Genomic DNA, 17,297 nt, shown 5'->3' on the forward strand with positions numbered 1-17,297 from the left:
AGAATGATACAAATGTTTTATGACTGTAAATTAATCGGAGAATCTTGCATTACTTTTGATGGGCTCTGGCCGTTTGGGATTCACCTGTTGTGTGTCATCATTAACTGTGTAGCGTGACTTTATTGCCCTCCTCAGGTGTCTGAAACGTGATCCTGCATGCTAGTTACCTTATCCCTTCATCACATCCTTATAGACAACACATAAAGTCTTGTCAGCTGACCCATGCATTACTTTCCGCCCACCTACATCTCCACCCAATGGCACAGGGCTAATTTCTTTCCCCAACCATTTAGAATGAGCATTTCATCTAATATTTAGCACTTCTATCCTCGTGAAAGGTCAAAACCCTTATAAACATTACTTTGGTTGTGTAAAGATTAACCAGAGTGCTTTAGTGTTAGCTTGTGCTAACACAAAGGCTTGTGCTAACACAAAGGCTTGTGCTAACACAAAGGCTTGTGCTAACACAAAGGTGGCAGAAGGCAACACAGAGGCAGAGGCGTCTGCTCCGTAAACTCTGGAGATCTGTCCCAAATGGCACCCTATTCCCTATGCCCCCTGGTCAAAAGTAGTGCACTATGGCACCAATATTCCCTATGTCCCCTTAAGAAATATGGTGCCATTTGGGACGCAGTTTCAACGTGAGTCATCTGTGGCATAGCGTGGCATTCCAGGTCAAACGGTTGTCTGGGATTTTAATGGTCCCATGTGGTGGCAGTTGCTTTTTAATTCACTATTTACAAACATGTCCATTTTGGGGACCAGTTGTCGTTTGGGTCAGAATGTCTGAACATCAGATGAGATGCTGTATGTGATGGTCATAACCGCTGCTGCTATGTGTACGGTGTGGAATTCTGGGTGGTTAGATGTGTGGTCACTAGTGGTCATAGATCAGTTTGATTCTGGGTGGTCTCTTGTGGTCAGAGATCAGTTTGATTCTGGTTATTGCTGGACAGTGCGATCCTGAGAAATGCCTGAGTGATGGACTGGTAAACAGCTTGTATTGACTCACTACCAGTGTTTTCTTCAACACTTGTGTGGTATCATAACAGGTCTTGGACTCTGAAAGAAGCTCTTTGTCTTACATCTGTCTCTTTCTCTCTCTCTCCTCCTCTACCTCTCTCTCGCGCGCTCTCTCTACCTCTCTCTTTATCCCTCTCTACCTCTCTCTCCCTCTTTCTTTCTCTCTCTCTCTCTCTCTCTCTCTCTCTCTCTCTCTCTCTCTCTCTCTCTCTCTCTCTCTCTCTCTCTCTCTCTCTCTCTCTCTCTCTCTCTCTCTCTCTCTCTCTCTCTCTCTCTCTCTTTCTCTCTCTCTCTCTCCTCTACCTCTCTCTCGCACGCTCTCTCTCTACCTCTCTCTTTATCCCTCTCTACCTCTCTCTCTCCCTCTTTCTTTCTTTCTCTCTCTCACTCTCTCTCTCTCTCTCTCTCTCTCTCTCTCTCTCTCTCTCTCTCTCTCTCTCTCTCTCTCTCTCTCTCTCTCTCTCTCCTCTACCTCTCTCTCGCACGCTCTCTCTCTACCTCTCTCTCTCTCTCTCTCTCTCTCTCTCTCTCTCTCTCTCTCTCTCTCTCTCTCTCTCTCTCTCTCCTCTACCTCTCTCTCGCTCTCTCTCTCTCTCTCTCTCTCTCTCTCTCTCTCTCTCTCTCTCTCTCTCTCTCTCTCCTCTACCTCTCTCTCGCACGCTCTCTCTCTACCTCTCTCTCTCTCTCTCTCTCTCTCTCTCTCTCTCTCTCTCTCTCTCTCCTCTACCTCTCTCTCGCACGCTCTCTCTCTCTCTCTCTCTCTCTCTCTCTCTCTCTCTCTCTCTCTCTCTCTCTCTCTCTCTCTCTCTCTCTCTCTCTCTCTCTCTCTCTCTCTCCTCTCTCTCTCTACCTCTCTCTCTCTCTCTCTCTCTCTCTCTCTCTCTCTCTCTCTCTCTCTCTCTCTCTCTCTCTCTCTCCTCTACCTCTCTCTCGCACGCTCTCTCTCTACCTCTCTCTCTCTCTCTCTCTCTCTCTCTCTCTCTCTACCTCTCTCTCGCACGCTCTCTCTCTCTCTCTCTCTCTCTCTCTCCTCTACCTCTCTCTCGCACGCTCTCTCTCTACCTCTCTCTCTCTCTCTCTCTCTCTCTCTCTCTCTCTCTCTCTCTCTCTCTCTCTCTCTCTCTCTCTCTCTACCTTCTCCCCCTCTCTCTTTCCATCTCTCACTATCTATCTTTCCCAGGCCTGGACGACAGCCTACAGCAGTATGTCCCGTACTTTGAGCGTGAGAAGATTGACGGGGAGCAGCTGTTGAAGATCTCCCACCAGGACCTGCTAGAACTGGGTGTGACCAGGATTGGACACCAGGAACTGGTGCTGGAGGCAGTCGACCTGCTCTGTGCTCTGGTTAGTAGTCTAGTAATCACCACACACCTTCCTTCATATCCTATCAGAGCATAAGGTTTGGTCACACTTTATTTGAATAGTCCCTTAGGTGTATATATATGATCAGATGTCAGACTATCAACCAACGTCATGTCCAATCATCCATTCAAATATCGTATAACTATAGTTTGATCATGGTTTGATCGCATGTCAACTTCCCGTTCCCATGTCCCAAATGGCAATGTCATTTTAGGTCACCCTGGAAGTGGGAATTAGACCAAAGGGCCACATTCCAGTATGATAACATTCATCCTGGTGAAGTGATAGTGTGTGGGGCTAGATATGTAGTAGGCCTACGGAGGCTGGGTGGTGCTTCTGGTACTAGCTTTCCTGATAACTTTAGTTAAGCTGTTAACAGTCAGTGCATTATGCCAGTGCCTTGGTATGAAGTGGCTTTGACATTTTTATCTTAGGGGGTATCTTGAACTACTATCTTGTTTTTGGAGGGTCCTCTTGAATAAACAGTAAAAAATAGTAAACATCAAGAGCTTGTTGTGCCTTCGGGGGAGCGATTGTTATTTAGCCCAGAGCGAGCCCAATTTGAGCGTGTCCAAACTGCCCATGGATGGGAGAGGCTGGCATTGGTCAGGACACCGGGATTAGGGAAGAATGTCCGGTCAGCTGCCTCTCTCTCTCTTTCACACACTCTAACTCTCTCTCTTTCTCCATCTCTCTCTCCCTCAGCTTAAGCGTGTACAAGCGACCCATTAATGGGTTAGGGTTAGGGATGAGTGTGCCGAAGCGACCCATGAATGGGTTAGGGTTAGGGATGAGTGTGCCGAAGCGGCCCATGAATGGGTTAGGGTTAGGGATGAGTGTGCCGAAGCGGCCCATGAACGTGTTAGGGTCAGGGTTAGAGATGAGTGTGTCCAATCGGGTTCTTGGTCACATCCCTGACCAAGGCCCTTCTCCCCCGATTGCTCAGTTTAGATGGGCGACCAGCTCTAGGAAGAGTCTTGGTGGTTCCAAACTTCTTCCATTTAAGATTGATGGAGGCCAGTGTGTTCTTGTGGACCGTCAATGCTGCAGAATTTTTTTGGTACCCTTCCCCAAATCTGTGCCTCGACACAATCCTGTCTCGGAGCTCTACGGACAATTCCTTCAACCTCATGGCTTGGTTTTTGCTCTGACAAGCACCGTCAACTGTGGGACCTTGTATAGACAGGTGTGTGCCTTTCCAAATCATGTCCAATCAATTGAATTTACTACAGGTGGTCTCCAATCAAGTTGTAGAAACATCTCAAGGATGATCAATGGAAACAGAATGCACCTGAGCTCAATTTGGCGTTTCATAGCAAAGGGTCTGAATATGTATGTAAATAAGGTATCTGTTTTTATGAATTACTGTTCTTTAACCTGTCTGTCATTATGGTGTATTATGTGCAGATTAATGAGGAATTTGTTTTATTTAATACATTTTAGAATAAGGATGTAACATAAGAAAATGTGGAAAAAGGGAATGGGTTTGAATACTTTCTGAATGCACTTTATATACTCTCTCTCTCTCTCTGGCTGTGCCCTGCCTATGACATGACCTCTGTATGTAATGTACTCCATTACATACACAGTCCTGGCATGACTTGTGTCTGGATTGCAGGTAGGCCCACTGTGGACATCGTTGGGTTCTGTGGGGAAGAGAATCTTCTTTCTCTATGGATATCACATGGTCTAACAGGAGTGCCCTTCTGTCATGAATCAAATGCTAAACATTTTGCTGATGTAAGAATAATGTTTGTGTTTGTGCCATTTTGCCAAGTCCCATCATTGTCATTGTCAAGAATGACCATAGGAATTAGCTATACAGCACAATGTCACGAATCGGCTTGAAGTTCGTAACAAAAAGGGAGACAACGTGGAGATAAGGAATAACAAAATATATTTATTAATTTAAGTAACCTAAATACAATTAACAATGGTGTGTGTAGTCAGTAATCAGTAGTGTAAGTGAGTGGTTGAGTGCATAAATGTGATGAGGGGTGTTGAAAGGTGCCGACACAAACAAACAAAATAGCCACAAAAATGCCACAACCAAAATCTATCAGGGGCAACAGGGCAACAGATTGGCACGGGTTAACAGACTGGAACGGGGCAACAGATTGGCACGGGTTAACAGACTGGAACGGGGCAACAGATTGGCACGTGTTAACAGACTGGCACGGGGCAACAGATTGGCACGGGGCAACAGATTGGCGCGTGTTAACAGACTGGAACGGGGCAACAGATTGGCACGTGTTAACAGACTGGCACGGGCAACAGATTGGCACGTGTTAACAGACTGGCACGGGGCAACAGATTGGCACGTGTTAACAGACTGGAACGGGGCAACAGATTGGCACGGGTTAACAGACTGGAACGGGCAACAGATTGGCACGGGCAACAGATTGGCACGGGGCAACAGATTGGCACGGGTTAACAGACTGGCACGGGGCAACAGATTGGCACGGGTTAACAGACTGGAACGGGCAACAGATTGGCGCGGGTTAACAGACTGGAACGGGGCAACAGATTGGCACGTGTTAACAGACTGGCACGGGGCAACAGATTGGCGCGTGTTAACAGATTGGCACGTGTTAACAGACTGGCACGGGGCAACAGATTGGCACGGGGCAACAGATTGGCACGTGTTAACAGACTGGAACGGGGCAACAGATTGGCACGTGTTAACAGACTGGCACGGGGCAACAGATTGGCACGTGTTAACAGACTGGCACGGGGCAACAGATTGGCATGTGTTAACAGACTGGCACGGGCAACAGATTGGCACGGGCAACAGATTGGCACGGGTTAACAGATTGGCACGTGTTAACAGACTGGCACGGGGCAACAGATTGGCACGGGGCAACAGATTGGCACGGGGTTAACAGATTGGCACGTGTTAACAGACTGGCACGGGGCAACAGATTGGCACGGGGCAACAGATTGGCACGGGGCAACAGATTGGCACGTGTTAACAGACTGGCACGGGGCAACAGATTGGCACGGGTTAACAGACTGGAACGGGGCAACAGATTGGCACGGGGCAACAGATTGGCACGGGGCAACAGATTGGCACGGGTTAACAGACTGGCACGGGGCAACAGATTGGCACGGGTTAACAGACTGGAACGGGGCAACAGATTGGCACGGGTTAACAGACTGGAACGGGGCAACAGATTGGCACGTGTTAACAGACTGGCACGGGGCAACAGATTGGCACGTGTTAACAGATTGGCACGTGTTAACAGACTGGCACGGGGCAACAGATTGGCACGGGGCAACAGATTGGCACGTGTTAACAGACTGGCACGGGGCAACAGATTGGCACGTGTTAACAGACTGGCACGGGGCAACAGATTGGCACGTGTTAACAGACTGGCACGGGGCAACAGATTGGCACGTGTTAACAGACTGGCACGGGGCAACAGATTGGCACGGGGCAACAGATTGGCACGGGTTAACAGATTGGCACGTGTTAACAGACTGGCACGGGGCAACAGATTGGCACGGGGCAACAGATTGGCACGGGTTAACAGATTGGCACGTGTTAACAGACTGGCACGGGGCAACAGATTGGCACGGGGCAACAGATTGGCACGGGGCAACAGATTGGCACGGGTTAACAGATTGGCACGTGTTAACAGACTGGCACGGGGCAACAGATTGGCACGGGGCAACAGATTGGCACGTGTTAACAGACTGGCACGGGGCAACAGACTGGAACGGGGCAACAGATTGGCACGTGTTAACAGACTGGCACGGGGCAACAGATTGGCACGTGTTAACAGACTGGCACGGGGCAACAGATTGGCACGTGTTAACAGACTGGCACGGGGCAACAGATTGGCACGTGTTAACAGACTGGCACGGGGCAACAGATTGGCACGTGTTAACAGACTGGCACGGGGCAACAGATTGGCACGGGGCAACAGATTGGCACGTGTTAACAGACTGGAACGGGGCAACAGATTGGCACGTGTTAACAGACTGGCACGGGGCAACAGATTGGCACGTGTTAACAGACTGGCACGGGGCAACAGATTGGCACGGGGCAACAGATTGGCACGGGTTAACAGACTGGAACGGGGCAACAGATTGGCACGTGTTAACAGACTGGCACGGGGCAACAGATTGGCACGTGTTAACAGACTGGCACGGGGCAACAGATTGGCACGGGGCAACAGATTGGCACGGGTTAACAGATTGGCACGTGTTAACAGACTGGCACGGGGCAACAGATTGGCACGGGGGCAACAGATTGGCACGTGTTAACAGACTGGCACGGGGCAACAGATTGGCACGGGGCAACAGATTGGCACGGGGCAACAGATTGGCACGGGTTAACAGATTGGCACGTGTTAACAGACTGGCACGGGGCAACAGATTGGCACGGGGCAACAGATTGGCACGTGTTAACAGACTGGCACGGGGCAACAGACTGGAACGGGGCAACAGATTGGCACGTGTTAACAGACTGGCACGGGGCAACAGATTGGCACGTGTTAACAGACTGGCACGGGGCAACAGATTGGCACGGGGCAACAGATTGGCACGTGTTAACAGATTGGCACGTGTTAACAGACTGGCACGTGTTAACAGATTGGCACGGGGCAACAGATTGGCACGGGGCAACAGACTTGCACGTGTTAACAGACTGGCACAGGGCAACAGATTGGCACGGGGCAACAGATTGGCACGGGGCAACAGATTGGCACGTGTTAACAGACTGGCACAGGGCAACAGATTGGCACGTGTTAACAGACTGGCACGGGGCAACAGATTGGCACGTGTTAACAGACTGGCACGGGGCAACAGATTGGCACGTGTTAACAGATTGGCACGGGGCAACAGATTGGCACGGGGCAACAGATTGGCACGGGGCACCAGATTGGCACGGGTTAACAGACTGGGTGCCAGAACAGGTGGTGGTAGTACACCGGACCTTATCTTTTAAGAGAGCTTTAGTGGTACTATCCCGGACCTTATCTTTTAAGAGAGCTTTAGTGGTTGTATCCCGGACCTTATCTTTTAAGAGAGCTTTAGTGGTACTATCCCGGACCTTATCTTTTAAGAGAGCTTTAGTGGTTGTATCCCAGACCTTATCTTTTAAGAGAGCTTTAGTGGTACTATCCCGGACCTTATCTTTTAAGAGAGCTTTAGTGGTTGTATCCCGGACCTTATCTTTTAAGAGAGCTTTAGTGGTTGTATCCCGGACCTTATCTTTTAAGAGAGCTTTAGTGGTTGTATCCCGGACCTTATCTTTTAAGAGAGCTTTAGTGGTAGTATCCCGGACCTTATCTTTTAAGAGAGCTTTAGTGGTTGTATCCCAGACCTTATCTTTTAAGAGAGCTTTAGTGGTTGTATCCCGGACCTTATCTTTTAAGAGAGCTTTAGTGGTTGTAGGAAATGAACTGGGATCTTGACCATGTCCAACGTGAGAGGGATTATACATGATCTGGCCAATGTAAAGTAGTGAGGGTTGAGTGTTGGCTGTACGTGACTAGTAGGTCTGTATCCCAAATGGCATTCTAGGCCCTGGTCAAACATAGTGCACTGTTTAGAGAATTGGGTGCCATTTGGGATGCAATCTGGGCAGAGCTTTATGTTCTCGGGGATATCTCCTGGTGCTCAGGAAACAGATGTGACCCCACCCCCCACCTGTAATACACACATCCCACTCGGGAAAAGCCGTTACACCATTGTTCCTGTGGTTTCCGTCTGGTGATTGGTTCTTCCCCTGCCTCTCCTCTCTCCTACTGTGCCCCATACATCATAACTGCTGTAGATCTCAGAGTCAACACTTCCCCATTTCCTCCCTCTGTCACATGCTCTCTTCCTCTCTTTCTTCACTTTCCCTTTCCCCTCTTCAGCGTCTGAAGAGGAATAGGCATCCCATTGGCTTCAGAAGTTTCCATTGCTTCTATGCTTCAGGATAGGAACGATTGTGCTGAACAGCTGTCGTGTGTGTCTGTGTGCGTATCTGTGTGCGTGTCTGTGTGCGTGTCTGTGTGCGTGTGTATGTGTGTTCATAGCGATCAAGGTAATAATTAAAGAGATTTTATTTGATCTCAATCAGACCTTGTTGGACTTTCCCATCTCACTATCCTTTGCAGTTAATTAAGGCCTTTTTGCCTCTGTCTACCATAGCTGTGTTACAGGGCCAGTGATCCACAGGTGTTACAGGACCAGTGATCCACAGGTGTTACAGGGCTAGTGATAAACAGGTGTTACAGAGCCAGGGATCCACAGGTATTACAGAGCTAGGGATCCACAGGCATTACAGGGCCAGTGATCCACAGGTATTACAGGGCCAGGGATCCACAGGTATTACAGGGCCAATGATCCACAGGTATTACAGAGCCAGGGATCCACAGGTATTACAGGGCCAGTGATCCACAGGTATTACAGGGCCAGGGATCCACAGGTATTACAGGGCCAGTGATCCACAGGTATTACAGAGCCAGGGATCCACAGGTATTACAGGGCCAATGATCCACAGGTATTACAGAGCCAGGGATCCACAGGTATTACAGAGTTAGGGATCCACAGGTATTACAGGGCCAGTGATCCACAGGTATTACAGAGCTAGGGATCCACAGGTATTACAGAGCCAGGGGTCCACAGGTATTACAGAGCTAGGGATCCACAGGTATTACAGAGCCAGGGATCCACAGGTATTACAAAGCCAGGGATCCACAGGTATTACAGAGCTAGGGATCCACAGGTATTACAGAGCCAGGGATCCACAGGTATTACAGAGCCAGGGATCCACAGGTATTACAGAGCTAGGGATCCACAGATATTATAGAGCCAGGGATCCACAGGTATTACAGAGCTAGGGATCCACAGGTATTACAGAGCTAGGGATCCACAGGTATTACAGGGCCAGTGATCCACAGGTATTACAGGGCCAGGGATCCACAGGTATTACAGGGCCAATGATCCACAGGTATTACAGAGCCAGGGATCCACAGGTATTACAGAGCTAGGGATCCACAGGTATTACAGGGCCAGTGATCCACAGGTATTACAGAGCTAGGGATCCACAGGTATTACAGAGCCAGGGGTCCACAGGTATTACAGAGCTAGGGATCCACAGGTATTACAGAGCCAGGGATCCACAGGTATTACAGAGCCAGGGATCCACAGGTATTACAGAGCTAGGGATCCACAGATATTACAGAGCCAGGGATCCACAGGTATTACAGAGCTAGGGATCCACAGGTATTACAGAGCCAGGGATCCACAGGTATTACAGAGCCAGGGATCCACAGGTATTACAGAGCTAGGGATCCACAGATATTATAGAGCCAGGGATCCACAGGTATTACAGAGCTAGGGATCCACAGGTATTACAGAGCCAGGGATCCACAGGTATTACAGGGCCAGTGATCCACAGGTATTACAGGGCCAGGGATCCACAGGTATTACAGGGCCAATGATCCACAGGTATTACAGGGCCAGGGATCCACAGGTATTACAGGGCCAATGATCCACAGGTATTACAGAGCCAGGGATCCACAGGTGTTACAGAGCACAGGTGTTAGCCTGCTATTAAACTCCTAGAGCTGTGTAGATATGAAAGGGTTGATCGTTCTCCCTTGCCATCTTCCTCCCTCCCTTGTTCACACACTTACGTTTACACTCAGCACAAACAAAGACAAACACACACACACACACACACACACACACACACACACACACACACACACACACACACACACACACACACACACACACACACACACACACACACACACACACACACACACACACACACACACACACACACACACACTTAGAATTTGATGTAATTCAGGTAGACATGGATGTTTGTTTTAATCAGAGGATGGGCCATGCAGGTTGCCATTGTGACTGGTCCTGAGTGTAGGGGGACTTGAGAACTTGGTCATGAACTTGGTCAGAGGGACTTGGTCATGAGAAAGACCCTGGAGTCCTTAATCCTCTCTCACTCTACATTACAGCAGAAAGGTAATGGCTGTGTCTGAAATGGCACCCTTTTCACTCTGTAGTGTGGCCAAAGGCTGGCCAAAGGTAGTGCACTATAGATGGAATAGGGTGCCATTTGGGACGAGGCAATGTTTGTTGAACCCAATCCAGTTGGTTTTGAATGGAATTGATTACTTTATTTTAATTTGATTTATTTAATCTTTATTTAACTAGGCAAGTCAGTTAAGAACAAATTCTTATTTACAATGACGGCCAAACCCGGCCAAACCCGGACGACGCTGGGCCAATTGTGCGGCGCCCTATGGGACAATTACGGCTGGATGTGATGCAGCCTGGAATACAGCACACATGCTAATCACACTAATCAAAGCTCTGATAGCTGCATGTATGATATGTGACTATGATAACCTTATTAGTGAGTCAGATAACCTGGGTGTATTTCTTTCTTATTTTTGAATCTTGTGTTATGAGAATATGCCCTTACATTTAAGCAATAAGTCTTGAGGGTGTGTGGTATATGGCCAATATACCGCGGCTAAGGGCTGTTCTTAACGCAACACGGAGTGCCTGGATACAGCCAGTAGCCATGGTATATTGGCCATATACCGCAAACCCCCAAGGTGCTTTATTGCTATTATAAACTGGTTACCAACGTAATTAGAGCAGTAAAAATAAATGTTTTGTCATACCCGTGGTATACGGTCCGATATACCACGGCTGTCAGCCAATCAGCATTCAGGGCTCGAACCACCCAGTTTATAATTTACATTTCGGGTATTTTTGTGAACTTACAAGTCATTGCATTCAACTAGGGTGGTTAAAACAGCCACAAATTACAGTCAATGCAAGTAAAACCTTTTATTTTGTCCTCTAGAACTATGGGGTGGAGACAGACAACCTGAAGACTCTGGTAGGTCGTATGAGAGCTGCGTCCAACAACCTCCACAACTCAGCGTCGGAGCGCAGAAAGAACCCGTCGTACGAGGCCAAGAAGTCCCACAAACCCCCCAATGACTTCCTCACTGCTGTCGTGGAGCTCATTGGAGCAGCCAAGAGTCTACTGGCCTGGTTGGACAGGTAAGCTAAACAAAACACACTTACACACATGCACGTAGGCAGTGACACACACACACACACACACACACACACACACACACACACACACACACACACACACACACACACACACACACACACACACACACACACTTAACATTTCACCTGGAAGGAATGCATTCTATTAGGGTCTTAAGTGATGCCCATGTTAACATACATGTTATCCTGTTAAAGTCCTGACTTGAGGAAATGTTTTAGTGTCTGGTAGTCAAAACAGCCACAGTGAAGTCTTTCCAAGTGAAGTAATGCAGCCGGTTGTATTTCTATGCTTGTGTCGGCTTGAGACGCATTCCAGAAGGTCTCCGCTGCAAAATGAAACATCTGTATTGACAGACAACAGCAGATGCTGTTAGTAACCCCTCAAAACATGTTAGGGTGTGTATTGTAACCTACGTAGATGACGAGTCAAAGCCCTTCTCATCAAGTCAACAATAATTACTATTACATTTCTCACATACCTGGGATGTTTTTATTTAGATGCTGTCTTCATGCATCTGTCACAGAACAACACTCAGAATTGCTATATTCTACAGAACTGTCATCACATTCAGCTCCATAATTGCACCTGATGTTATGATTGTACACACAGCGATAGATAGGTTATTGCTGTGTTATTGGGATTGTTGTAATTGGAATGACTCCTGTCCTTCCTCTGGTCTCTATATAACAGGACTTCTCTGACGGGGATCAGTGACTTCACCTGCACTAAGAACAGGATCATTCAGCTGTGTCTGGAACTCACCTCCACCATTCAGAAGGTTTGTTCTCTAATCATCACTATTCACTCTCATGAGGTTTCATAGGACTTTGGGATGACTAAGCTGAAGGTGTGCCCCACCGTCACGTCCTGACCTTAGATTCTCTGTTTTTCTATATATTTACGTTTGGTCAGGGTGTGACTAGGGTGGGTACTCTAGTTGTTGTATGTTTAGGGTTTTTGTCATCTAGGGTTTTTCTATGTCTATGTTGGCCTGTATTGGTTCTCAATCAGAGACACCTGTTTATCGTTGTCTCTAATTGGGGATCATATTTAGGTAGCCATTTCCCCCATTGTTAGTTATGGGATCTTGTCTATGTTGAGTTATAGCTTAACGTTTCGTTTGGTTGTTTGTTGTTTTTGGTCATTCATTAAAAAGAGAATGTACGCATACCACGCTGCGCCTTGGTCCGATCCTTATGACAAACATGACACTCACACAGACACTCACCACAGGATGCAATAAGAACAGGACCACTGGATGGTTAAAGCACATGTTTGTTTTTTTAGAAGGTGGATCAGCTTTAATATTGCGGATAGATTGTTGCTTTCATCAATGTAATTGCCTGCATCATTTCCAATCCCCCATATTTTTGGGGTAAATATATATACATACATACACATACACACATATACAGTGCCTTGCGAAAGTATTCAGCCCCCTTGAACTTTGCGACCTTTTGCCACATTTCAGGCTTCAAACATAAAGATATAAAACTGTATTTTTGTGTGAAGAATCAACAACAAGTGGGACACAATCATGAAGTGGAACGACATTTATTGGATATTTCAAACTTTTTTAACAAATCAAAAACTGAAAAATTGGGCGTGCAAAATTATTCAGCCCCTTTACTTTCAGTGCAGCAAACTCTCTCCAGAAGTTCACTGAGTTTTATATCTTTATGTTTGAAGCCTGAAATGTGGCAAAAGGTCGCAAAGTTCAAGGGGGCTAAATACTTTCGCAAGGCACTGTATATATATATAAACATTCATACATATATATACATATACAGTTGAAGTCGTAAGTTTACATACACTTAGGTTTGAGTCATTAAAACTTGTTTTTTAACCACTCCACAAATGTCTTGTTGACATCATTTTCTGGTATTTTCCAAGCTGTTTAAAGGTACAGTCAACTTAGTGTATGTAAACTTCTGACCCACTGGAATTGTGATACAGTGAATTATAAGTGAAATAATCTGTCTGTAAAAAATCGTTGGGAAAATTACTTGTGTCATGCACAAAGTAGATAACCGACTTGCCAAAACTACAGTTTGTTAACAAGAAATTTGTGGAGTGGTTGAAAAACAAGTTTTAATGACTCCAACCTAAGTGTATGTAAACTTACGACTTAAACTGTATACACATACACACTTTTCTTAATATACCGTCCTTTATTGTTCCCCAAACCCTACTACCCCTCCCCCAATTGGAGTAAACTAGTGAACAACAACGCTTAGGCTTCTACTTCCAGCTTATACATACTATATACATTTTACAGACACAATCTATTTTACAATAGTTATATTTTGTTTGTTTTTAGTCCTGGCCTTCCTCAATTTCTGATGTCCATCCAGTTGGATTTATATTTGCCATATATTTTTAACTGTGTTATTTCACAAAAGTTCTGAACCTATATACATTTTACATACCCTGTATGTTTTACATTTGTTATGTAGTTGGTATCAGTCCCACCCTTCAGCTCCATTCAGCCCCTCCCATCTATCTCTTAACACCATCCATTTTGGATTTCTATTTGACATATATTTTTCAATTGTGCTGTGGTGCTTCACAAAAGTACTGATATTCCCACTGAAGACCTCCACCAGCAGCACGTGGGAGGAGGAAATATCAGCCTAATTCTGCTCTCTCCCTCAAAACGTGAAGTATACAGAGTCTGTTGTATCCCAAATGGCACCCTGTTCCCTATATAGTGCACTAGCCAATAGGGTCCTGGTCAAAAGTAGTGGACTAAAAAGGGAATAGGTTGCTATTTAGGACACAGCCATAGTGACGGATACAGAGTGGGAGCAGTGTCCTTTCCACCTCACTGCTCCCTATAGTTAAGTGACGCCACAGATCTGTCGTGCAATCATCTTGTCACACTGTTTACAGGGAGTTGTTATTTAAGTGCCCACAAGACACATCGTCCTGTATATTTGGGATGCTTTTTGCATTCCTGTTTGGTTTCACTCCCAATTTTTTATTTCCACAAATATTTGTCCTCCGCTCACTGCTAATTTGTGTTTTCGCTCACTATTTCCTGCTACGCCTCAGAGTGACACAGCTTAAGTGTTTTACTGTAGCATCTTGTGAAATATACTTATGTCTCTGATTGCAGGACTGCACAGTTTATGACATGGAGGAGAAGATTCTGGAAGTGGTAAGTGGTGCTTCCTCTTTTTACCTCTGGTCTGGTCTGTTCACCAAGTCAGCCCTGGAGCTTCCAAATAAACACACTGCAAACAGATATGCACACACACGCACACACGCACACACACACACACACACACACACACACACACACACACACACACACACACACACACACACACACACACACACACACACACACACACACACACACACACACACACACACACACACACACACACACACACACACACACACACACACTTCCCTTTCCTGTAGAGACTGCCATGGTTCTTGTGATGTCTGATATGTTCCCTTATGGGTGCAGGGCTTTGTTTATACAGTGCAGAGCTGTTTTCCAAATGACACCCTATTCCCTGTATAATGTACTATTATTGACGAGACCACTATGGACATGGTCAAAAGTTGTGCACTACATGGGGAATATGGTGCCATTTGGGATGAATCCCAGTGCTGTGATGGTCTACAGAAGCCCTGCTTCCACATCCTGGGTGAGATAGCCCTGCCTGGGCTACACAGTCAGCTGAAAACTCAATTAACTAAGTGATAATATTAGTTTGGATCAGCAGTTTCCCTCAGAAGCTGACCTACTGTATAACCTCAGCCTCCCATGCTGTGCTGTTTACAGCCAAGTTGTACAATGCTTATGTAAGTGTGTCAGGCATTTGCAGTTTTAAAGCTAATATCCTACAATACTACCCATTTTTCCATGAGGCAGAGAGAAAACTTTGCAGTTTTAAAGTTTAAATGAAAGTGCATTTGTGTAAAAAATAAATAAATACAGAATGTATTGAGTTGTATATACCAACATCCCTGTAAGCCTCCTAGGCCCATGTTTCCCAGGGATAAGAAATTGTAGATTAATAAAAGTCTTTCCACCAATTCAGTGCCTTTTGAGAAGTGTAGAAAAAAAAACGATGTTCATTTCACTGAATTTCAACATTCTGTCATCGAGAGCACACAACTTCATAAAAAACATACTTTCCTATCTCAAGAGGTTGATGATTTGTTCTTAAATCAGCCATGAATCCCCTTGTGACAGGGGGAATGGAAGCTTGTTGTGTGCGAGAGGGAGTGGCAATTGAATGCAAGTTTCACACCTTTAAAATGTTTTTAATATATATATATTTCTACCCTGTCTATCTATGGGTAACAGGGTTGACTTGTTATGCTCGACCCGCTCAGTTTTCCACCACAAAACATTAGAAAATGTCCAAAAAGAGTAGAGCTAGCTCTAGGAACACACTAACACCTTCCTTTATTTTTGAAGACCCCTTACTACAGCCCCAAGCACCAAGTAATGACAAAGCTATGACAACATGGATTGTAAAGGGGCCCTACCTATCTGCCCTATGTTATGACTTAGAATGAGTGGCACCTTGTGGTGCAACTGAAGTTCCTATGGTAACTTGTTTGTCAGAAGACAAATCCAAAACAGAAGGGTGTAGAAAACAACGGAATTGAATTCAATGAGTGGCAGTGTACAGAGCCACAAGCACAAGGCAAAGTAACACCCACGCTAAAATGTCCCTTGAAAGAACCCCAGTCATTATGAGCCATTATACAACGGGGTGGGTCAAATCCTGAATGCTGATTGGCTAAAAGTGCATTCCAGCTGGTATCTATTCCACAAGTAACCACCGACTAAATCAATTTACTGTGTTCCATCTGACTGCACAATCCACTGTCTCATCAGCCTAGGCAGGGAAGTTATAAACTTGATCTCCACTATTTAAAGCATCTGGACATTATCTCCATTTCTTTTAGACAAACATTTCGTTTTCAAGCTGAGAGCTGACAGCTGAGATTTGTATAGACCTTGTTGTCTGTCTCCCCGACATCTGCAACATTGTTTCAATATTCAAATTCGATCTCCAACTGTCTCATAGTAATGAATGTGTAGGTGTTGGGCGTCGGTAGGAGAGAGAGAGACAGTCAGCGTTTCTCAGCCAGTCGAAATCATGAATCAGCTGGCATCATTTTTATGGATATATACAAAGAAATGTCAATTGAAAAATGTTGAAACGAAGTGGAGCTAGTTTGCAGTCTTCCTAGCTCCTCTGAACAACAGTGTCCTGACGAGAGAGCACGTCTCCTACGCCAGGTGAAATTGTGCCTCATTAGCTCATTGTTATGAATGTATCCAAATGAATGTCACCAGAAAACAGCTGAAACAAATGCAGCTATTATTTTTATGCTGTGTGCACTGTTTGACATGACTGTAAGTTAGCCGTAATTGGCTAGCTAGCAAGCTAGGGATAAGAACGTTGCCAGCCTGTATGGCAATGGACCCTTTAGAACAAACGACGATACAGAACAAAAAGACTGAACGACTGGGTCGCGTTTCTGGCAATAGAACGAACGACGCATCCCAGTTTGCCGGCCCACAACTTCGTCTCGGACCTAACAACACCCGTGCTAATATATCCTCCAAACACTTGTTCTTCGATAGGGTTTAACGACGGTTGGCATCCAATGTTAATGGTGCATTACCACCACCAACTGGACAGGTATTGAATAAGAAACAACAACAAACATTCCAGGAAAGGGGGAAAAGACATCATACAAAATAAAACACAAAAAAACATCATACTTCTTCAATCACAGTCCACTTCAAAATACATCCCTAGATAGGGCTACATTCACCACCGTGCTGTGAAATCACGAAGACCCAAAA

General features: G+C 45.9%; 1 protein-coding gene across 1 annotated transcript in view; it reads left to right on the top strand.

The window, feature by feature from the left end:
• The window catches only part of LOC118398800 (connector enhancer of kinase suppressor of ras 3-like), a 66,492-nt gene that overhangs the window by 13,684 nt on the left and 35,511 nt on the right, over positions 1-17,297 (top strand). Inside the window, exons 2-5 of the mRNA XM_035794516.2 lie at positions 2,204-2,367; positions 11,228-11,430; positions 12,140-12,227; positions 14,568-14,609. Coding sequence (XP_035650409.2) covers positions 2,204-2,367; positions 11,228-11,430; positions 12,140-12,227; positions 14,568-14,609 — 497 coding nt within the window. The remainder of the gene's footprint in view (positions 1-2,203; positions 2,368-11,227; positions 11,431-12,139; positions 12,228-14,567; positions 14,610-17,297) is intronic.

The sequence above is a fragment of the Oncorhynchus keta genome, chromosome 19 (genome assembly GCF_023373465.1).
Source record: "Oncorhynchus keta strain PuntledgeMale-10-30-2019 chromosome 19, Oket_V2, whole genome shotgun sequence".
Lineage (NCBI taxonomy): Eukaryota > Metazoa > Chordata > Actinopteri > Salmoniformes > Salmonidae > Oncorhynchus > Oncorhynchus keta.